The sequence below is a fragment of the Gossypium hirsutum genome, chromosome D13, assembly GCF_007990345.1.
Source record: "Gossypium hirsutum isolate 1008001.06 chromosome D13, Gossypium_hirsutum_v2.1, whole genome shotgun sequence".
Taxonomy (NCBI): Eukaryota; Viridiplantae; Streptophyta; class Magnoliopsida; order Malvales; family Malvaceae; genus Gossypium; species Gossypium hirsutum.
Window position 1 is genome coordinate 11,777,112 of NC_053449.1, and position 18,416 is coordinate 11,795,527.

General features: G+C 33.6%; 3 protein-coding genes and 1 long non-coding RNA gene across 4 annotated transcripts; all 4 read right to left on the bottom strand.

Annotated features, from left to right (window-relative positions):
- Positions 1-7,371: 7,371 nt before the first annotated feature.
- LOC121224934 (protein Ycf2-like) lies at positions 7,372-7,803 on the bottom strand. Its single transcript, XM_041108586.1, has one exon. The coding sequence runs from the start codon at positions 7,801-7,803 to the stop codon at positions 7,372-7,374; it is 432 nt and encodes a 143-aa protein (XP_040964520.1).
- A 1,998-nt stretch (positions 7,804-9,801) lies between these two features.
- LOC121225789 (uncharacterized) lies at positions 9,802-10,701 on the bottom strand. Its single transcript, XR_005923684.1, has 3 exons — positions 10,368-10,701; positions 10,115-10,234; positions 9,802-9,990 (listed from the first exon to the last, which is right to left on the bottom strand). It is a non-coding gene; the product is annotated as an uncharacterized lncRNA (long non-coding RNA).
- Positions 10,702-13,079: 2,378 nt separating this feature from the next.
- On the bottom strand, positions 13,080-16,532 carry LOC107920726 (uncharacterized). Its single transcript, XM_016850562.2, has 5 exons — positions 16,031-16,532; positions 15,007-15,064; positions 14,682-14,908; positions 13,830-13,933; positions 13,080-13,652 (listed from the first exon to the last, which is right to left on the bottom strand). The coding sequence occupies exons 1-4, from the start codon at positions 16,071-16,073 to the stop codon at positions 13,866-13,868; spliced, it is 396 nt and encodes a 131-aa protein (XP_016706051.2). The 5' UTR covers positions 16,074-16,532; the 3' UTR covers positions 13,080-13,652; positions 13,830-13,865.
- LOC107919384 (60S ribosomal protein L8-like) lies at positions 16,140-17,668 on the bottom strand. The gene is made up of 2 exons (XM_016848856.1): positions 17,587-17,668; positions 16,140-16,414 (listed from the first exon to the last, which is right to left on the bottom strand). Exons 1-2 carry the CDS (start codon positions 17,666-17,668, stop codon positions 16,140-16,142), a joined length of 357 nt encoding a protein of 118 aa, XP_016704345.1.
- Between the last annotated feature and the right edge of the window lie 748 nt (positions 17,669-18,416).

The following is an 18,416-nucleotide window of genomic DNA, read 5'->3' on the forward strand; positions in this document are numbered from 1 at the left end:
GAAGTAATTTACCAACTTAGTTCATTTACATCTAAACACCATAACAAAAGAACTAGTAATAAAACTAAAAGCTAAGCAGCATACACACGTGCTGCATACATGTGTCCAAACTGTGACAGTTATATGCAAACACTAAAAAATAATCAGCTACATGGATGATCATCTTCAACAAAGAGTGGTAGAGGGGATCTTTTGGAAAAGGAGGGAATAAACATTTTTAACCATAAAAACCACATTGTGATTGGCTTTCCAGACTATTTTGTCATCTCCTCCTTATATGGAAAGTGTTCTACTAAGGAGATCTGAAGCTCTGTTGATATCAAAAGATCTAAGGGACTTATTTTGATCCAACTATTGAGATGAGGATAGAGGTAACTTTGAACTTGAAAGTTGGAAGCATACAGTTTAACAATGTCAATAAGGGGTTGGTTAGAGTTAGTGCAGATCCAGTTGTTTCTTCCATCCAAAAGTTGAACATCCTTCCATCTTTTGCAAATATCACCACTAATAAGTATGCCTTTCTAGACCCAAAATTTTGAAGGTTTTGGGTTAACAGATTCAAATGGGGTATGAATGCAATACTTAGCTCTTAGGACTTTTGAGAGTATGCAGTTTTGGTCTATCATTATTCACCAGGTGACTTTCGATAGGAGCGTTTCATTGAAGAGTTTAGTCTTACGAATTTCCAATCCCCCTTGTGAGATGGGAGCACAAAGTTTATCTCATTGACAATGATGAAATTTCCTAGTGTTTATGTTATGAACCCATCAGAAGGCACTATTTACTTTATCAATTTCATCACACATGTTCGTGGGGCCTTTTAAAGCTAAAAGAAAATAGAGGGGAAGCAAAGTCACAGTGGATTTAATAAGAGTGAGTTTTCCACCCGGCAACAAACATTTTGTCTTCTAGAGAGCAACTTTGTTGTTAACCTTGTCTAATAAGTTATTAAACAACTCTTTCTTCTATTGAAATTCCCCTAGTTCAGGAAGGTAAACTCTTTTGACATTAAAAATGGCAATAAACCATCTCTTTACATAATGCTTACTAGAAAGACTAAGAAAAGCTTAGACTTAGCAAAATTAATTTGGAAACCCGAAAGAGGACAAAATTTCATAACCTTGAGAGATTTGCATGTCTGCATGGAAGCATTAAAAAAGATGTAACAGTCTGTTGAAGTTGGTCAGCATGTAGTAATAAAGCAGACAGCAGACAGCAAGCAGGCCATGAAGACCAAGCCATGTAGGAGCTGCTGGAACAAGCTCAATTGTTCTTGTTTTGTTCATTTTGTAATTCTTAGTTGATGAAATGTATTTTTTAGTTCATTTTGAATTATGTTAGGTTGATGATTGATGTAATTTGTTGATGAATGAGCTGTTAATTCAGCTTTGCTTGTATGTACAATTTAATTACTTCAAGTTTCAATGTATTAGTGGTGGTAGGTAGCAATTAGGTAAATACTTGCTGATTTTGACAAGCAAATTGCTTGGTTTATGTATTGGCATTATGCCATTGTTCAATGTATGAATGAAATCAGTTTTTTTGTTCATCAAGATACTCTCTATTTTCTTTGCTTTCCTTTTTTCTTTTGCTTCGAATCCGATTGTTTGCTCAGTAAGTATCGAGGCTTGCTACACAAGACACAAGCTGAGCTTGTCTGTTCTTTGATTTCAACACCAACAATTGGTATATAGAGCCTCAATATTAAGAGACCTATTGTACAAAAGATAGCCTCATCAAACTTCTCACCAGCTGCACCACAAGTCTTCAATAGAGAAGGCTATCACATATGGGTGGTCAAAATGAAGACCTACCTGCAGGCTTTCGATCTGTGGGAGGTGGTCAACTCTGATGTTGAACCAGAGCCACTCAGAGCCAATCCAACAGTGGCTCAGATTTGGCAACATGCTGATGAAAGGACCAAGAGGCACAAGGCCATGTCTTGCATCCGGAACTCAGTGTTAGATGTGATTTTCACAAGGATTATGGCCTGTGAAACACCAAATCAGGCCTGGGACAAGTTGAAAGAGGAGTTTCAAGGGACAGAGAGGACAAGGCAGCAATAGTTGTTAAATTTGAGAAGGGACTTTGAGAATTTGAAGATGAAGGAAGAAGAAGCTGTCAAACAGTACTCAGACAGAATTATGGTTGTGGTAAACAGCATAAAGCTCATTGGTGAGTAGTTTAATGAAGCAAGGATAGTGGAGAAGGTTATTTCAACCTTGCCTAAGAGGTATGAGGCAAAAATCTCATCCCTCGAAGACTCAAGGGACCTGACCAGTATCTCCCTAATAGAGCTGATTAATGCTTTTTATACACAAGAGCGGAAAAGAGCTAGCAGACTGGAGGAGCACCAAGAAGGTGCCTTTCAGGTAAAGACCAATACTGCCTACAAAGGCAAGAAGGCTTGGAAAGACAAGCCAAAGTTTGATGCTACAAGGAAAGGAGACCAAACCTGTAGGCATTGTAAAAGGCCTGGTCATCCAGAAGAAAAATATTGGTTTAGACTAGATGCATTGTGTCAACATTGCAAGAAGATGGGACATGTTGAGAGGGTCTACAAAAATAAAGGCAAACCAAGACAGAATCAATCCCTACAGTCAAAGGCTAAGGCTGGAGTAGCCAAGGAAGACAGTGGTCAAGTGGAGCAAGTTTTTGTTATGTCATGCTCAGCTGCTCAAGAGAGGCTTTCAAATGGTTGGCTCCTAGACAGTGGATGCACCAACCACATGACACCAGATGCTGCTATCTTCAAGTCATTGGACAGAAGCTGCAGAACCAAATTTAAAATTGGTAATGGGCACTTCCTAAAGGCGGAAGGTAAGGGTGATGTGTTGATATGCACTTCCATTGGTGCCAAGGTAATCTCGAATGTGCTATTAGTGCCTGAGATTGACAGAAACCTGCTCAGCATAGCTCAATTTCTAGACAAAAGGTATTCTGTAGTGTTCAAAGGCAAGCAGTGTCAAATCAGTGATCCAAGTGGATCCAAATTTATGGCAATCATTATGGCTGATAAGAGCTTTGTAGTTGATTGGACAAAGGACTTAGACACTGCCTATACAGCTACAATAAATGAATCCAAGCTTTGGCATCAAAGACTTGGTCATGCCAACTACAGATCAATGGACCAGTTATACAGAGATGATTTGGCTGAAAACTTAGTAGGTTCAGTTCAAAAATAGGAAGTTTGTTAGGTGTGTCAGTTAGGGAAACAACCCAGACTTCTTTTTCCTTCGAATCAAGCCTGAAGAGCTTCTGAAAGGCTACAGCTAGTACACACTGATGTGTGTAGCCCCATGAAGACTATGTCATTGAATGGAAGCAGGTATTTCATTTTGTTTATAGATGATTTCTCAAGGTTTTGTTGGATTTACTTCTTGAAACAGAAATTAGAGGTTGCCTCTGTATTTTAGAATTTCAAGACTGCTGCTGAGACTGAAACAGGCTGCAAGTTGAAGACCCTAAGGTTAGATAATGGGACTGAGTATACCTCAGCTCAATTCCAAGCTTTTTGTGATGAAACTGGCATTAAGCATCAGCTCACAAACATCTATACTCCTAAATAGAATGGAGTGAGTGAGAGAAAGAACAGAAGCTTAATGGATATGGCCAGATGCTTGTTGATTGAGAAGAATCTACCTAAGACCTTGTGGGCTAAGGCAATTAACACTACTGCTTACATTCAAAACAGGCTTCCAACCAAGGCCTTGGCTCAGAAAACACCATTTGAGGCATGGTTTGGATTCAAGCCATCACTGGCTCACTTAAAGGTCTTTGGATGCATCTGCTATGCACATGTGCCTGTTGTTAAAAGGGACAAGTTGGCTAAAAGAGCTCAACCAAGTATTCTGGTGGGTTACAGCACAGTCAAAAAGGGATATAGGATCCTAGATCCTTCAACAAACAAAGTGTCAGTTAGCAAAGATGTTGTATTTGGTGAGAAGGCATGCTGGAACTGGGAAATGAATGAGCCACAGGTAGTTTCAGAAGATCTTGCAACAGACCAAGTTGAGCCAGATAAAAATTATCCTGAAATGGACATTGATGATGAACCAAACAGGGGCACTAGACCATAGGCTGAAATTTATGAAAGAGCAGAAGTAGTTATAGCTGAACCAAGCTGTTTTGAAGAAGCTGAAGCTCAGCAAGGGTGGAAGCAAGCAATGGCTGAAGAAATCAGCATGATCGAGAAGAACCAGACTTGGGAATTGGTTGAAAACCAGTAAAAATGAAGATTATTAGAGTGAAATGGGTGTATAAAGCCAAGCATAATGTTGATGGGAGCTTGAACAAGATAAAAGCAAGGTTGGTTGTTAAGGGATTCAGCCAGAAATATGGCTTGGACTATCTAGAGACCTTTGCACCAGTAGCCAGGCTCGATACCATCAGACTGCTGATTGCCTTAGCAGCTCAAATGGAATGGAAAATCCATCAGCTTGATGTGAAGTCAGCATTTCTCAATGGATTTCTTGAGGAAGATATCTATGTTGAACAACCACAGGGGTTTGAGATAGCTGGCAATGAGCATATGGTTTACAAGTTAAAGAAAGCCTTGTATGGCTTAAAACAGGCTCCAACGGCCTGATACAACAGGATCGATAGCTACTTGGCTGGTTTGGGATTTGACAGAAGCAAGAGTGAGCCAACTTTATATGTCAAGAAGGTAGGAGTACAGACACAATTTATTGTGTCTTTGTATGTTGATGACCTGTAGGTGACAGAAGGAGACCAAGCAATGTTGATTGATTTCAAGACCAAAATGCAGGAGATGTGTGAAATGTCTAATCTAGGGAAAATGTCCTATTTTCTTGAGATGGAGGTGACACAAACATAGGATGGGATATTCCTAAGTCAGAAGGCCTTTGCCTAGAAGGTTTTGACCAAGTTCTCCATGCAAAACAGCAAAGCAACAAAGACTCCTGTTGCTGTTGGAGAGAAGCTATCGAGCCATGGTGATTTTGAAAGGGTTTGTGAATCTACTTACAGAAGTTTAGTGGGTTGTTTGTTGTATCTAACAGCCACTAGACCTGACATTATGTTTGTTGTAAGTTTGCTCTCAAGGTTCTTGCATTGTAGCAATGAGAAGCACTTTCAAGCTGCAAAGAGGGTGCTCAGGTATGTCAAAAGTACATTGACTTATGGCTTGATGTATAGGAAAATTAAAAGCTTGAAGTTAGTTAGCTATACTGACAGTGATTGGGCTGGCTCGATGGATGACGTGAAAAGCACCTCAAGGTATGCTTTTAATCTTGGTTCAGCCATGTTCTGTTCGAGCTCAAAAAAGCAAAAATTGGTGGCTCAATCCACTACTGAAACAGAATATGTTGCAGCAGCAAGTGCTGTAAATCAAGCCATTTGGTTAAGGAAAATCATGGCTGATTTAAATGTGCATCAAAGGGAAGCAACAGAGATCTTCTATGACAATCAATCTGCTGTTGCAATTGCAAAGAATCCAGTGTTCCATGGAAGAACAAAGCATTTCAGCATTAAACTTCATGTTGTTCGAGAGATGGAGCAGGCACAAGAGATGAAGCTGATTCATTGCAATTCAGAGGATCAATTTGCTGACATTTTGACAAAGGCCCTTAATGCAACAAGGTTCGAGTATTTAAGGAAGAAACTAGGAGTTTGCAACATGCTAACCAAGGAGGAGTGTTGAAGTTGGTCAGCATGCAACAATAAAGCAGACAGCAATAAGCCATGCAGGAGCTGCTAGAACAAGCTCAACTGTTCCTGTTTTGTTCATTTTGTAATTCTTAGTTGATGAAATGTATTTTTTAGTTCATTTTGAATTATGTTAGGTTGATGATTGATGTAATTTGTTGATGAATGAACTGTTAATTCAGCTTTCCTTGTATGTACAAGTTAATTACTTCAAGTTTCAATGTATTAGTGGTGGTAGGTAGCAATTAGGTGAATACTTGCTGATTTTGACAAGCAAATTGCTTGGTTTATGTATTGGCATTATGCCACTGTTCAATGTATGAATGAAATCATTTTTTTTGTGCATCAAGATACTCTCTATTTTCTTTGCTTTCCTTCTTTCTTTTGCTTCGAATCCGATTGTTTGCTTAGAAAGTATCGAGGCTTACTGCACAAGACATAAGTTGAGCTTGTCTGTTCTTTGATTTCAACACCAACACAATCATTCGCAAAGAGAAGATGATTAATAGAAAGTATTCTTAAAAATATTAATTCCATGAATGGATCCATTCACTTCAGCTTTATGAAGCATAAGTGAGAGGATGTTCATGCATAAAACAAAAAAAAATAAGGGAAAAAGGATCCCCTTAGCGCAAACCCTGAAAAGAGTGAAGTCTTTCAAAAGAGAGCCATTAATAAGGACTTAGTAAGAGATAGTGGAGATATACTGATGAATTAAATTGATCCATTCACGTTCAAATCCCATATGCTTCATGACAATAAGAATGAAATCATAATTGATCTTGTCGAAGGTTTTTCTCATATCAATTTTAAAAGCTGCAAGAGACTCTTTACCTTTCGTTTCTCTCTTGATGGAGCTGTCCTTTTTCTCTTGATGGAGTGGATAAATTCACTTGTAGAATAATACCATATGAGATAAGGAGTCTAGGGACAAAAGCATTTTATATTTAAAATTGAGATTTTTTTTTATAAAAGAACATCAAAATTGTTTTTTTGGTTGAGATATGTTGTTAATTCTTATAATTTGACAAAATTTAATATTTAATTCTTGTACTTAAAAAAGTTAAAAATTAAGTCCTCTTACTTTTTTATTTAAAACTCTCAGTTCAATCGTTGAAGTCGTAAGTATTTTCTGTCAAAATTTGTCAACTTGAAATTTTGATTAGGTTATCCTTACATCACATGACATATGATTAACAAAAAATAAACATGTTAAATTGATAAATTTTAACAAAACCTATCAACAACAATAATCATTAGGCTATGAATTTTAAATGGAAAATAATAAGAAGATTATATTTTTAACTTTTAAAGTATGGTGGCTAAATCTCAAATTCTATAATAGTGTAGGGATTAATAGCACATTTTAAATTTTTTATAATAAAAGCATGGATTAGTATATCTTTTTCCCTTGTACTTTAATTTCTTCATGCTCATTCCTAACTAATAGAAAAGGATCCCATGATCCTGAACCGGTCTTACTTGGGATCACAAATCCCAAGTTTGTCTATGAAGAGCAGATCTAATTATATTAGTGTCTATAATTGATTTATTTTGTGTAATAATAATTGATAGGGACTCATTGGTAAGTGTTGCAAGATCTCGTGCATTGGAACCCACGGTTATAGACCCGAATCCATTAGTATGGAACATTTTCTTTTCCTAGTGAAATCTCTTAGTATATGAAAAAGTGAAAAAGTGCTTTCATTGTTGTGGAATAAGAAGCTTTCGTATCTTAATACATGTATTTAATTTATTCGGGGCTATTAGAGTGGGATCCACTTTTTGGGGAATATGAGTCGAAGCAATAACAAGAATATTTCTAGTGGAACATCTTTCACAATCCTTGGAGAGATAGTTCACTAATAGGGATAAGTAATTCGCCTCATTCACATCCAGGTCATGAATGATTGGAATCCATATTATGCAAGGAGGCATTGCTTTTGCTAGTTTGAATTGAAGGGTGATATAAAATCGGTCTATTTCCGACATTATATCCATAGTTAACACATTCGTCATAGTTAGAAGCTCCAGCTCCCTATCAAAGTCACGATCAATAGCGTCACTATCATCAATATCGTCACTAGCATCAATATCGATATCATCAATAAGAAAACCCTTAAGCTTGTTATCCATGAACTTGTTTAAAAATATTGTAATTAAAGGAACATAGGAGTTTGTCGCAAGGTATTTGAACAAATAGGATCGTCCGGTTCCTATAGAACCTATCACTAAAATACCCCTAGATGGAGATAGGGCTAAGCGGAGCGAAAAGGGTTTTCCACTAGACGGGAAATGAAAACTATTAGCCCCACACGAAGTTTGTAAATAAGTGATTGTCTGATAATGAGCAAGGAATATCTGCCTTTCTGCTAAACAGGATGTATTGAACTCATAATTCATTAGATAATTTTTATGAATGTCAGCTAAGTATCGTAAGTAAATTGGTCTCGGTTGTTCAATCATTTTATAACCAAAGTCATTCTTTGATAAATGATCACTATGAAGCAAACTCAATAGAATTTGATCAATCCTTTTTTCTGTCGTTAAGGTGGAGAACTGAACCAAGAATTCTCTTTCTTTATCATCAATCGAATCACTGTTCGCGACCCAGGATTCTATTTTATCATCAATCCAATCACCGCTCACATTTTTTCTTTTTCTTATCAATGATTAGATTTTTTTTACTTGTATGACTTAGATGTATCGTATTTCTCGAAAAAATGATTCGACTGATGGGATTTGGTATGATACTTATGAAATCGGCCATTTGTACCTAACTAGCACCTATATAAATTTTTTGCACTTAATTGGTACCTAAGTTTTAATTCGCAATAACACCATTAAAATACACTAACATAGTATTGATGACCAATAGCAATAATAACACGCGGTAACCCCACATTTTGACATGTGGAAGAAATTTAAAAAAATAAAAAAAATATATAACATTTTACACATAAGGAGTGAATTTGGACAAATAATTATCCAAGTACATTGGAACTTGAAGAACAATTTATCCAAATTCTTTCCAAACATGTTCTTTTAGTAATCTTATATATTTTTAATTTTTCATAAATTATCATAATTTTATAGCATTATTAAATTTAAAATACATAAAATTTGATATTTTATAAAATCTATGTAGATTTTATATATTTTATTATAAATCATATTTTATATATTTATACAAATATATATTTTATATTTTATAAAATAGGCTGCGAAATAATAAATTTTATATATTTTTAATTTCATAATAATATAAAAATATAATATTTTATTAAAAATTAAAAATATATAAATTACTTTAAAAATGTTTGGATGAATCTAGATAACTATTTGTTCAAGTTGATTCTTTTAATTGTAAAAAAATTATAATTTTTATGAATTTTAAATAAATTTTTTAGTTTATAATTTTTGTCACTTATCAAATATTGGGCTAGCACGTGTTTTCAGTGCTATTAGTAGTCAATACAAAACACCAAAATAGGTTTTTAGCGACGCTTTTTTAGGAAAGCGCCGCTAAAAGTACCAAAAACGCCGCTAAAGACCAAGACCTTTAGCGGCGCTTTTCTAACAAACACCGCTAAAGACCAAACCTTTAGCGGCACTTTTACCACAAACGCCGCTAAAGACCATGACCTTTAGCAGTGCTTTTCCCACAAACGCCGCTAAAGACGAAGACCTTTAGCTTTTACCACAAACGCCACTAAAGACCATGACCTTTAGCGGCGCTTTTCCTACAAACGCCGCTATAGAATCGACCTGTAGCGGCGTTTTTCCCACAAACACCGCTATAGAATAGACCTTTAGCGGCGCTTTTCACACAAACGCCGATATAGAACAAACCTTTAGCGACGCTTCTCGCAAAAACGCCACTAAAAACATAACATTTAAAAAATATATTTTAATCAAATAATATTTATTTTATAATAAATATTATATTATGTTTTATTTTTTTAATTTGAACTTTAAATATACTTTCAAGGATAAATAAAAAAATATTATTTAAATTAAATTTTCTATGAAAATTTTAACTTTAAAACTAAATATAAAAATTAATGAATTTAGTTTTAGAATTTAAAATAATAAATTAATAACACAATTAAAATCCAAAAGTTAGAACTCAAGTTGTCGTAAATATTAAAGTAAAAATAAAAATTTAGAATCAAAACTAAAATAAATAATACATATGAGAAACAGACTGACTAGTTGAACTTGCCTATGATTATACACATTGCAAGGTAATAAAAAATCCAATGCAGTCTGCTGCACCATCTTTGCTCTGCAAGTTTCATTGAAGGCATTCCAAACTATATCCTGCAATATAAACATGCATTATTCATAAGAAAGATAAAAAGGTGCAAACCACACATGTAGGAAGAGGAAAAGTGAAAGAAAATAGAAATTTATGCGTGTAAATACAAAATGCTTCAAAGACAACCTAATTGTGATTCATAATAAATATTATCTCCACTTCTGCTGAAGAGTAAGCTGGATCCAAGTTCTAAAACAGAACAAGTTTTCCAAACTCGTGTGCATCCCGTAAACTTTCTTCCCAAGGCTGAAACAATGCAGGAAGCAGTTTAAGATCAGCTTAAAGAATGTAGACTAATTTTCCCACAAATAACAACAATTAAAGTAGGCTATGAAAATAATTTAAACAACTGGCTTAGGAGTGACAGAGGAGTGCTTACGAGTTCTCCAAACCATTTGCTCCTATCCTGTAAGCATGAATAAACAGCAAAATGTAAGTACTTCTTCAAAAGAAATATCCACATCAAGGAGAACAAAAGAGGGATAACAGGATAGTAAATATGCAATAAGGAGGAAAACAGAAACTTGCAAGCATGATATTGTACAGGATGATGAGGATTAAACAAATAAATTTATTCATCCAAAAAGAAATACGAGTAGAAGTAAGAACCAGGTAGGAGAAACAATCAAATGAGACCACATTATTCTTCCAATAAATGTTAAAAGAAATTGAAATTTGAGATCATGTGACTTAAAAAAAAAAAGATCCAACGCAGGAGGGAAAAAATAGGCTATAAAGTGAGGTGAACAAAGAAAGAAAAGGTGTCACAAGATTTACCTAAAAGAAACATTCAACTGCAAGCTATAATGGTATCCATAGGAAGAAGAAAACTGTAAGGTGTTTGTTGAAACCATTTTTAAATTTGAAAAAATGGGGATCGACTTTGAAATGGGAGTCGCCACCAGTCCTTTTTATTGAGGTGTGATCGGATCACCTAGAAAATAATTTTAGGTCTGCGAATTTTGAGAAAACAGGTTCGGGAGTCGGTTACGCACGAGGAAGGGTTAGCACCCTCGTAATGCCCAAAATTGGTACCGAATTGATCATTTTATGTCTTAGTGTCGAAACTTTGAAAAGATTTTAAAATATGATCCTTTGAAAAGAAAATTTGAGTAAAATGAATTGGACAATGAGATTCACTTATTTCAAAGAAATAAATCGTCACACTCAGTAAGTTAGAGTGCAACATTTTAAATCCTCAAAATTAAATTCATCACTTGACTTTAAAAACCTATGCATTTTGAGAAAGATATCAGATTATTTGGGTCAAATGAGAAAATCGAAACCCAGTAAGTTAGGGTTCGATTTCACAAAATTCCTAAATATCGAACATTGCCTTTATTATTATTTTAAAAATTCTCATCTCGAGGAATCAACATGTCATGTCCAATACATTAGGACACGGCGTATAGAATTCCCGAGAATGAGCTTTTATTTATATGTTTTGATAGAAGAAAATCTTCGATTATTTAGATGCAACGAGGAAAATTGGAACCCAATACGTTAGGGCTCAATTCCTTCAAAGATTCCAAATATCGAACTTTGCATTATCTTGAAAGTTTTTGAATAAATCGGTTTTGATATTAAACCATATTAGACACGACTTTTTGAACGAATAAAGCACAATGGAATAACAATGCACGATGCGAGGTGATAATTCATAAACCACAATATAAGTTAATAAACACTAATAATAGATGAATACCAATAAACAAATACCATACGCATAAATACAATAATTTCACATCACATGTAAATATCTACATTAACGTTCAAGAATTATTAATCTAAAAAGGGAAATAAAATGTATTCACAAAATAAAATAAAAATGAATTCAAGATTCAAAATATATATATATACACAAAATTTAAAAAATAATTAATATAAAAATTTCAAACAATTTAATAGTGGAACTAAAAATAAAATGTTTAAGTAAATTCTAAAGAAAAAAAAATTGTAAGAAAATAAAGGTGAATAAATTTTAAAATTGATATATGTTTTGATTTATAAGTAAAAAAAATCTTAATGTAAATAATAATATATATAGTCATAATATATATAAGTTAAAATAAGTAAGATAGAATAGCAAATTTAAAAGGAATAAAATATTTGTGCATAAAAAATTATGATTTGAGATTAATAACATTATATTATATACATATGTACAATAAAATAATTTTAATATAAATTATATATATACATATATGAAAGGATCATGAAATGCTATTGTGTGATTTTTTTAAATATAAATGAATATATATATAAATGTTCAAAATAAAATATTTGTAGAAGTTAAATAATAATATACAAAAACTTAAGATAATAACATATAATAAAATAATAAAAATCATAACAAAATTAGGGTTATTATAAAAAATAAAGATAATAACAATTGATAATAAACTAGTTAATTTAATAATAAAAAGACAAAACAATGGACAACTTTTGAATTCAAACAAAAATCTTAAGGTAAATTTGAAAATAATGCGCAAATGACCAAAATGAGAGCCAATTAATATCAAAAGGACCAGTACAGCAATTTAACCAACAAATCTTCTTTGGCATATGGATTAGAATCTTCAAAACGGTGTCGTTTCCACAGATTCAATTGAAACCGAAATCAAATATAGCTTATAAATCAAAATAATAATAAAAGTTAAATTAAAACAAATCAAAACACAAAAGGATCTATGGCGCAAATAAACCATTGAAATAAAATGCGCGGATCCTCCCATCGGGTCGGGTCACCGTGCGGGTCTAGCCTCCAAACGACACCGTTTTGAAACCATTAAATTGGTATCAAACAGTGACGTTTATTGTTCTGCTTATAGGTTAAAAAAAACCCCTAAAACAGCAGCATTATTTCATTCTAAAAAAACCTAAAACTATAACCCTCAGCGCCCCTTCGCAGACCGATCTCTCAAAGACTCTCCGATCCCTCGGTCGACCTCCGATTACGACAGAGAAGACAAGGATTCGGCTCCGCAACGAAGGTAAACTCCTCACTCTTCCTCTGTTTCCCTTCTCAACAGTAAATAAAAGGAAAAAAAGGATCAAAGAATCTCTAATGAAAAAAAGCGAGAGAAAGAAAAACTCCAAATCACCTTCTTCGAACTGGTTTCTTATTTCTTTTTTTCAATTTCTTTGTATTTTAGTGTGCGTACCCAAAAATACAAGGTTCGAATCTTGGCTTATATAGCCAAAAATACAGAATAATAAAAAGAAAAATACATAATCCTCTTTTCTGTTGTTTCGTTTCTTTCTTTTTGTTGTTTCTTTGTGTGTTGTGTTGTCCTTGTGTTGTTCGTCCTTCTTACAGGTACGGGTACACGTGACGTGGCTCGACACGTACGGAGGCAAAGGCTGGAGTGGAGCGGAAGAGGCGTGTTGGAGGCCGTTGTTGCGGCGCTTGTGCTAGGGCTGAATGTTTGCCTAGGGTTTCTGATTTCCCAAGTTTAGGCTAGTTTAGGTTTCTGATTTGGGCCTGTAATGGGTTGGACAGTGGGGAGTTTAGGTTAAAACGGGTTGGGCCCCGTTAGGCCTTATGTATTTGGACATTTTCTTATTAATATTTATATTGGGCCGGGCAATATTGGGCTATTACAATGTTAAGATAATTTAAAATGTAAAAGTGCCAAGCAAAACCATGGGTCATATTCAGTTTCTGAAACAACAGAACAAATAAGTTATGAAAATTTTAAAAATGAACACCTAAAATTCCAACCAATCCAATCAATCAAAAGCAACTATAGAACTCCAGAGAATAAAATTTTAATCCTGTACGTAGCTAAGATCTTTAACCAATCAAATATTCCACAATGAACCAAGATAAGAACACTACCTCATCTTGAGATGGTAGCGTGGAATTTTTGGACTCCTATACAATTTGCTCTTTGGCATCCTCCATGCCTGACGTAGCTCCTTGTAAACCCCAGCCAATAGCGCCTATGATAGCACACAAGTAATTTGAATAAAAACTTCACTAACGCTAGAAGTTCGACAAATTAGGCAGCACGAAAAAAAAACTAGGTAGAAAACAAAATACAAAATCTTTGTAAACACAAGGCAAACATCATAAAAATGGCTATGATGCAAGTAAAAAAAATTCTCAGAGAATATCTATATCTACTCAATACCAATTCGTAACATAACAAGCCCCAAATAATTACTAAAGGAGTTCACCAAAATTCAAGAAAAAATTGAACAAAAATTATAAGCAGTATTTATTCAACCTATTAATGACTTTTCAGGCTTAAAATACAAGTGTCCCATCCCTAAATATTTGCTTGTTGAAACATATATGTTCTGCATCAAAACCAATTATATAATTGCAGTAACAATGAAAAACCCCCAAATACCAAATATTTTACAATTAATAACATGCCAAAAATTTTACATTACATTAAATTTTACAAATACTAACCATTAAATTTAATTAATTTGAGGCAAAAGAAATGAGGTCCTTACTTAAGCTAGAAATTCGAATTAAAAACCCTATGAATATCAAAACCTAACAAACAATCAAACCACAATATATTCTCCAACTAAAATTAAAAACAACTCTACATAAAAAAAAAACCCTAGGTGCTAACAATTATTTTACAAGTTAATTCAGCAAATAAATGACGATAAATTGGAACTAAATTCAAAGATTGGAGGAAATAAAATGCGAAATTGAAAAATACCGAAGTACCTGAATATTTTTCAGAGCTCTGAAGGGATTGGAAATTTAAAGGAAAAGATTTGAAAAATGGCATTTGAAAAAAAAATACAAATATAAAAAGACTGTTGAAATTTTCGGCGGAGTTGTTTTCAAGATGGCAAATATAAACTACATGGAATATGAACAAATAAAATGTCAAGATGGAAATCAGCATGGTCGGATGAATGGTCTGCAAATCCCATAGGGTGTCATCAAGTCTGCAAATCCATCAAGTAAAGACATTAGCACAATTTAATAGAACTTTAATCTAAAAAGCAAGTACATAAAGGTTCTCTAGTCTTATTTCATAATATACCCTAATATAACAGCATTCCAAAGCATAATGTTGTTATCTTGAGGTGCACCACTAATTCCTGCACAAAATAAATGATAAAAAAGGCCACAGTTCTTTAGCATAAACAGAAAACAAATTAGATGAAAACCAGACTTCTACAACTAAACCGAGTTTAGAACATCAGTTCTATAGCTTGACATGTTGATTGACAATCAAATCTCAATATTTACTTTGAGGTGCATGCAAAGACCCGCCAAGTCACGAGCTACACAACAAGAAGAGACTGTTTTCAATCCCATAAGCTTTAGTTAACATCGCAAGGTTCGAATTAAACTCTTCCAACTAGGAATCTCAAGCTCTAATCGCTGGGAAACATCAATTCCCACACCAATCATAAACGTTGATATTTTTATTTGCTTACAGATTACACAATAGTGAAAAAAAATCATAAGGGGCATAAAGCACACTATTGCTTTTAAATTCTGCTCTGGACACTGATTCAGCAAATCACAACCATTAAATATGAAACTAAGCATAGAAAATCCCAGAGAATCTAAGCATTAAAAGTTAAAATTGCCATGGAAATAAGCTAAAAACACAAATCTAATTAACACCCAAGAGAAATCAATCCTAACCCAAAATCCGTAACCATGACAACAATAAAAAGCTTCAACATATCTTCGCAATCAAACAATAATTTTCCTTTGACATGTAATTACTAGACACAATAAGAAGCAGAACACTATTAGGATGTCCAGATTTATTTTGATACAATAATTCAGTTTGAAGATTATTAAAACCAACTGTTTTGATGTTTGTCGAAAAGGTAAAAAGGAACAAAATCATGTGAAAATGATGCAGTGATGTAGAAATAAATAAACAATGCATTAATTCATTCATTCATGGCAAAAATTATGTCAGATTTTTCCTCTTAAGCCTCAATAATTTATACTTGAACCCAAACTTTGTATAAACAAGGCATATAATTAAAGCAAATAAATAGAAATCAAAATTAAAACTAAAACAAGAGTATGAAATTAGAGACCTGGTAGTGTCGTTATCAGGGTTGTGACTAATAACAATGGCATAATCACCAGAACCCTAGCGAAAACCCCACGATCACCAACATGGTGTTTGACGTTGCAAACGATAGCTCATTCGGGGATATATCTAAGAGGCAACACGTTTCCGACCATAAGGGTGACCTTCTTACCACAGTACACGAACTGTCCGGTGTACATACCCTCAGCGGCAACGAACAGTTCCTTCTGCTTCTTGTAACGGAATGGGTGACGGAAAACGACGCGAGCTAAGGGCGCACCGCGGCCTGGGTCATGGATAACATCGGTGACGACGCCTTTGAGGTAGTCGTTTCGTTCATCAAAGTCGAGGCTGCGAAAATGGGTGGGACCAACAGAGATGCAGAGGGCTGTCGATTTGGAGAAATTGAGGGCAAAAAATAAAGGATTTGGAAAAAATAAAATGGGGAAAAAAACAAGAAAGATTTCAGGTGGGATTTCATTTGAAATTTTGGGAAAAAGAAGGGGAAAAAAAGAAGGGATTTTATAAATGAATTTTTTTTGTTATCTTATAAAAACGCCGCTATTGCTTAAGAGAAAAAAAGAATGGATTTTATACGCCGCAAAAAATTATTTTATTTTGAGTAAAATGACGTCGTTTTGCTATGCTAAAAAATTTTATTTTAATTTTTTATAAAATAAAAAAACCAAGTACTCTCAAAATAAATATTATATATTTTAATAAGAAAACAAATGATAAAATGGCTGTAATTAATTATTAAGCTAGAATTATCCAAATTAAATAATTACCTATATATCCATATTATTTTTATCTCATTTTTATTTTTGTATTTTTTTCTTATAATTTGGTCTATCCAAATTAAATAGTTACCTATATATTCATATCAAATATATCAAATGGTTTAGATTAAATATTTTTAAATATAAAAGCATTAATTGATTGCATAAAATTGTATCATTTAACAAATCTGAAATAAGTCTTAAACCCTAAATTAGCCATTCAATATACACAAAGTCTATCTATTATATATCTCTTAAATAATATAAACTATACTCATAATTTTAATATATTAAATTTATTATTATCTCTTTTACAATTATATAAGAACATATTTAATATATAAATTAAAAAAACTAATTAATCTAAACCCTAAACCCTAACCCGGCCCTTAAATCCCTAAATCCTAAACCCTAAATCCCTAACTCTTACCCCCAAACTCTTAACCCTTAAACCATAATCCCTAATCTACAATCCCTAAATCCATATATAATTATTTGATCACGGCGGGGGCAAGGCAAAACACGCAAAAAACTGAATTGGATAAAAAAACTGAACCGAGCACTAAAAATACTGAACCGGGATGGGATAAGATGGGGTACCCTTGGATATAGCTTATATCGATTTTGAAGAACCAAATCTTCACACTATTTTGAAGAACCAAATTAATATTATCTCTTTTACAATTATATAAGAAACTAATTAATATATAAATTAGAAAACACTAGTTAATCTAAACCCTAAACCCTAAAACTCTAAAACCATAAACCCTTAACACATAACCTCTAAAGCCTAAACCCCAGCCTTTAAACCATAAACCATAAACCAAAAACCGTAAACCATAAATCATAACCCCTAAACCCATAATCCATAAACCTTAAAATGGTAACACCTAAACCTTAAACTCTAAACCATATACCTAAACCAAAAACTCTAAACTATAATGATAATTAATTCAATATTTTAAAATTAATACTATCTCTTTTACGATTATATAAGAAATTATTTAATATATAAATTAAAAAATCAGTATTGTATCCAAAAAACTTTAAAATTATTTTAAATAATAGTATTTTAATTTTTCCATTTTTAACAAATATTTTAAATTATTTTAAATCCTTGAGCATTAGCGGCGCATTTTACAAGACGCCGCTAAAAATAGAGCATTAGCAGCGCTTTATCAAAAACGTCGCTAAAAGCCCTGAGCATTAGCGACGCTTTCCCGAAAACGCTGCTAAATCCATGAGCATTAGCGGCGCTTTCCCAAAAACGCCGCTAAAGCCCCGAAAACTCAGACATCATCAGGCTTAGGTTTTTTGCGGCGCTTTCTGGAAAGCGCCGCTAATTCTTGTTTTTAACGGCGTTTTTCATAAAGCACCGCTAGTACTCGATCTTTAGCGGTGTTTTCCAAAAAGCGCCGTTAATGCTCGATTTTTAGCGGCGTTTTTTATCCAAGCGCCGCTAAAGCCTGTTTTGGTGTAGTGATATCACATTAGCTGTGTTACTTTTATTGTTGGGGTATTAAAGTGTATAAAATTAAAGTTTAAAAGTACCGGTTAAGTCCAAAAATAATTTTATCTACCAATTATATACAAATGACTAAATTTTTATGG

What these genes read in the sequence shown, in the direction of transcription:
- LOC107920726 (XM_016850562.2), bottom strand. Translation starts at nt 16,073, where the DNA reads ATGCCATTGTTATTAGTCACAACCCTGATAACGACACTACCAG. An exon ending in CCTGATAACGACACTACCAG is followed by an intron (nt 15,065 to 16,030) that starts GTCTCTAATTTC and finishes TATTTTGTGCAG; the next exon opens with GAATTAGTGGTGCACCTCAA. An exon ending in GAGCTCTGAAAAATATTCAG is followed by an intron (nt 13,934 to 14,681) that starts GTACTTCGGTAT and finishes GTGCTATCATAG; the next exon opens with GCGCTATTGGCTGGGGTTTA.
- LOC121224934 (XM_041108586.1), bottom strand. Translation starts at nt 7,803, where the DNA reads ATGGATAACAAGCTTAAGGGTTTTCTTATTGATGATATCGATATTGAT.
- LOC107919384 (XM_016848856.1), bottom strand. Translation starts at nt 17,668, where the DNA reads ATGGGTTTAGGGGTTATGATTTATGGTTTACGGTTTTTGGTTTATGGT. An exon ending in CTGGGGTTTAGGCTTTAGAG is followed by an intron (nt 16,415 to 17,586) that starts GTTATGTGTTAA and finishes CCAAATCGACAG; the next exon opens with CCCTCTGCATCTCTGTTGGT.